The sequence below is a fragment of the Nilaparvata lugens genome, chromosome 8 (genome assembly GCF_014356525.2).
Source record: "Nilaparvata lugens isolate BPH chromosome 8, ASM1435652v1, whole genome shotgun sequence".
NCBI lineage: Eukaryota > Metazoa > Arthropoda > Insecta > Hemiptera > Delphacidae > Nilaparvata > Nilaparvata lugens.
This window is the reverse complement of record NC_052511.1, coordinates 17,636,262-17,641,235: the sequence shown is the minus strand read 5'-3', so window position 1 is coordinate 17,641,235 and position 4,974 is coordinate 17,636,262. Positions and strand designations below refer to the sequence as shown.

Sequence of the window (4,974 nt, the reverse complement as noted above, 5' to 3'; positions counted from 1 at the left end):
TCAATGAGCAAGGAAAGTTGTGTGAGTGTACCACACCAGATTTTTTTAATAGGAGCTTGGTTTAAAAAAAAATACATTTAGAGGTTTCAGTGTTTGAAATTACGGTATTGTCACAGAGGAATATTGCGACTAATAATAAATTGAATTGAATAGCACTTTTCATATTTTGTAATCATGTTTCGATAGCCAAAAAGCGGCGAGCGTCGATCAACTCGTGGAGTCGCGCGAGGGAGGAGGCTTTCGCCAAGAACAACAAACGACGGCAGACGCTGCAGGGACCGGCGCTCATTCCCCCCGCCTACCCCGCCACGGGGTACACCACCGTCTATACCACGGCTCATGACAAGGACAATATTGCATCTAACAACAGGGTAAGTAGGCCTATTCAGTCATTGATCTCGTTCCTGGTTGTGTGTGCATGATAAGAATATAAATATAATTTTAAATCCTTTTCCAAGAATCGACAATTATTTTTTGATACTCTGTCGATTTATAAAAACACTTCACTAGAATGAGCTACTTTTTTACAAATTAATAAAAACAATATGAAAACTTGTAGTATTCTTTATTATTTGAAATTTTACAACGATTTCATATTATGATGAGAGCTATACACTTTGTAGAACGAGAACCTTTTTCCCCTCATGGAGGGAAATCCACTTGACATGTTCTACACCCCTATCTCATTCACACTGAATCATGTACTGTGATTATTCGGTAACTCAGATAGATATTTCTAATTTTTGAAATAACTTATCACTCGTATACCGGCAGCCATTGCAAATTTGGGAAAGGTACAGTTTTTTTCAGATAAACAATCATCAGAACAATTCAGATTGATGGAATTATTTATATTATTATCGGTGTGTAACGATAAAGAAAACGTAGCATAAGAAGATATCTCGTGGTATATAGGTCATTTATGTTATCCAAATTCCAACCCTGAAACTATTTTAGCACTAATAGGATATTGGGGATGATATTCTACATCCGATTCTGACGTTGAATTGGGAATTTGAGAAAGTTGCGATTTTACACGAATTGGCAACCTTGTAATTTCTTCGGATGGAGGGCCAAGTCTCGACTTATTTTACAATGACTATAACTCAAGCCAATTACAACTAATGTCTATTTTTACTGTTTTGTTCGTGTGAGAGTGTGAGTGTGGCACAGTATGAGTACAGTGACTTCAAATAAAGTATAAGAGACTACCAGCGTCACATAGCTTCACGAAAAAGAACTACTAGAACTACCGGAAACTACTAGAAATTCCACTGAGCCAACAGTGGAATTTGGAACATGAACGAACCATACCTTGAGATATATTCTTATGCTCTATTTCTTTATGGTATAACTGAGAGAACAAATTGTTCATTATTTTGTTTAATTGATATTTTGTGTTAATCTTGTTCAGCACCACTCATTCGGCGACAAGCGTCACATGCCAGTTCGCCGTGTCTCGAGTGACGGCAACCGTGACCCACTGGTGGCACACAGAGCGTCCCTGCTGGCTGTGCCCGGTCTACATCCGACGTCCGGCGTCGGGTCCGACGTCGGATCGTGTAGGCAGCTGGACCTGTCTCTGACGTCACCCGCCGACACGACAGCAGCCGCAATGTCTGACGACATTTCGCCAGAATGCGTGTCGCCTGCCGTGCTGCTTGTACCACCGCCCTATCCCGAAGCTTCCGATGAGGTGGGCTGCAATTCCTGTCAAATTATATATTGTTTTATTTATTCCTCAAAACACTTTAATCATAATCCCCTTCAATTTTGACCAGATACACTCATTTTATTGAAAGACTAGAGACAAGATAATTATATACGATCGCATATAAAGAGCGATTATGACTAAAGTCATAATTTATTTATTTATTCAGCGTATGGCAGATATACAACACAATAAAGCTCATGAGTCTCAAATGCCTACATTCATATACACTGTATAATAATTTCCAATTTTTTGGGAAGTTGTGTAGTTTTCGGTCAGGATAACATATATAAGTTTGTCTGACCGCCATTATTTGCTAGCCCATTTAGTCATAATAGTATGACTAATTGAAAATTTTTCAATTGATAGTGATTCGAATGTAATATTGTTGTTTTCTATCCAGTTTCTCAACTCTCAAAATTCAAAATTCTTAGTTTCTGTTGTTTTTAAGTGAAAAAGGAAAGTGGAATCATAACTTCATTTCGGACTCTTTTAATATATTACCGGTATTCAAATTTGGGAGAGAAATAATACAAGGAGTATCCTTGTAAAAATAAAATAATAAATTAATAATATAATCAAGACCACGGGTAAAAAACTAGACTGAGACTATACCATTTATCTCCCAAATTTTGTTAACAAGTTTATGTTGTTTTAAGTATTATTAGGTTATAAAATCACAGATCACTGCTCAACACTCGTCTGAAAAAACACCTCGTGTTTCTGAGGATGACCACTAACGTAAAGTAACTGAGAAAGCTGAACGTTAGTGGCAGTCAACCTTGAATTACTATACTGTGCCTATTCTGTGGAAGTCAGATGATGATTACTATTTATTTATTCCATTTACACATGCACAAAATCAAAACAATTATTGGAAGAGAAACAACAGAATTAATCCAAATTATGATGATTATATTTGTATGGTAGGTAAGCAGCACATCGAAGAGCGACCAGGGCATCCAGATCACAGTGGTAGAAGACACCACGGAAGACGACAAACAGCCGCAATCGCAGCCGCAGCCGCAGACGGCCGACAGCCGCAGCGGCCAACGGGTGCGCATACGACTGTGCGACACACGACTCGACTCGGGTATAGGCGACGACAAACACAGTCAAGAGTCGCAGCCCAGTTCGAGCGGTGCTTGCGACGAGCATGGCCTAGCCGACGACAAGCACAGTCACCCCTGTCACGTGCCTCCTTGTGACGTCATCCCCCCCATAGACAGTCATCAGGTCGTAGTTCAGGTGCAGCATTCGGCCGCTGATATGTCCTAGTAGTCAATGAATAATTAGCTTAGTTCTGACTCAACTCATCGTGATCAACTAACTACATAGTTCAGACGGACAAACTCAAGATAGATATATAGATACAACTCAAGTTATAACTGTTTTAGAATTTGAGGTGTATTGTCCTGGGGTCAGTTTCACCATAGATAGAAGATGGCATAAGATATCAAAATATTTCATTATATTTAATTTATTCATTTATAACAATGAATTTAAATGAAATATAGCTATATTTTCTCTAAGGTTCTACTTCAAACGGTTGGCATTGCTTGAATGATGGGAAGCATTGATATTTTTATTTTAATGGAACATTTATAGTTCAAAGTAAAGATTCATATGTCAACTTCTGCTTTATTTCCAAATAGGTTTTGTGAAACTTCAATGTGTTTTCCAACGATTTTTGTTCTGTCAGGCAGGAGGAGAATAACTCGGTTGATGTTCTGTCATTTAGAAAAAGTTGGTCCCGGCTGCCTAAAAAGCAGTCGTTAGGTCATGTCAGAGGCCCTGAAATTGATCAGTTGCGACCTGAAAACTCTGACACCAGACCTGAGCCAGCCAGGTCATTTGATATTATTATTACTATCAAGAAAAATATCAGGGAGAAAGAATACATCAGTATTTTAATTTGTATTTTTTCAAATACCATAGAGATCTATATGAAAAACTATTCCATTATTTTTAAATTATCATTAATTCACTAATCAGCTATCGATAAGGGAATGAACTTTCAAGCTCAATATGATAACGATGTCAAATCAACAAACTTTTAAGATACAAGTTGTTCAAATTCAAGCGTTGTTTGGCTCTTGAGGTTCAATTTACACCACCATAGGAACCAATTATTGTACTCTAGTTTTGCCTGGCAGAGTAACCCCGATTCCCAATGATTTTTACTCTGCCAGGCAAAACTAGAGTACAATAATTGTTTCCTATGGTGGTGTAAATTGAACCTCAAGAGCCAAACAACGCTTGAATTTGAACAACTTGTATCTTAAAAGTTTGTTGATTTGACATCGTTATCATATTGAGCTTGAAAGTTCATTCCCTTATCGATAGCTGATTAGTGAATTAATGATAATTTAAAAATAATGGAATAGTTTTTCATATAGATCTCTATGGTATTTGAAAAAATACAAATTAAAATACTGATGTATTCTTTCTCCCTGATATTTTTCTTGATAGTAATAATAATATCAGATGACCTGGCTGGCTCAGGTCTGGTGTCAGAGTTTTCAGGTCGCAACTGATCAATTTCAGGGCCTCTGACATGACCTTACGACTGCTTTTTAGGCAGCCGGGACCAACTTTTTCTAAATGACAGAACATCAACCGAGTTATTCTCCTCCTGCCTGACAGAACAAAAATTCGTTGGAAAATACATTGAAGTTTCACAAAACCTATTTGGAAATAAAGCAGAAGTTGACATATGAATCTTTACTTTGAACTATAAATGTTCCATTAAAATAAAAATATCAATGCTTCCCATCATTCAAGCAATGCCAACCGTTTGAAGTAGAACCATAGAGAAAATATAGCTATATTTTTATTTAAATTCATTGTTATAAATGAATAAATTAAATATAATGAAATATTTTGATATCTTATGCCATCTTCTATCTATGGTGAAACTGACCCCAGGACAATACACCTCAAATTCTAAAACAGTTATAACTTGAGTTGTATCTATATCTATCTTGAGTTTGTCCGTCTGAACTATGTAGTTAGTTGATCACGATGAGTTGAGTCAGAACTAAGCTAATTATTTATTGACTACTAGGACATATCAGCGGCCGAATGCTGCACCTGAACTACGACCTGATGACTGTCTATGGGGGGGATGACGTCACAAGGAGGCATGTGACAGGGGTGACTGTGCTTGTCGTCGGCTAGGCCATGCTCGTCGCAAGCACCGCTCGAACTGGGCTGCGACTCTTGACTGTGTTTGTCGTCGCCTATACCCGAGTCGAGTCGTG

The 4,974-nt window shown here is 37.8% G+C and overlaps 1 protein-coding gene across 11 annotated transcripts in view; it reads left to right on the top strand.

The window, feature by feature from the left end:
- The window catches only part of LOC111047592 (voltage-dependent T-type calcium channel subunit alpha-1G), a 408,419-nt gene extending 405,032 nt beyond the window's left edge, over positions 1-3,387 (top strand). For all 11 annotated transcript variants that reach the window (XM_039434132.1, XM_039434130.1, XM_039434138.1 and 8 more), the window contains 3 exons: positions 187-371; positions 1,415-1,696; positions 2,642-3,387. In XM_039434132.1, coding sequence (XP_039290066.1) covers positions 187-371; positions 1,415-1,696; positions 2,642-2,989 — 815 coding nt within the window. In that variant the 3' untranslated portion in view covers positions 2,990-3,387. The remainder of the gene's footprint in view (positions 1-186; positions 372-1,414; positions 1,697-2,641) is intronic.
- The last annotated feature ends 1,587 nt before the right edge of the window (positions 3,388-4,974 follow it).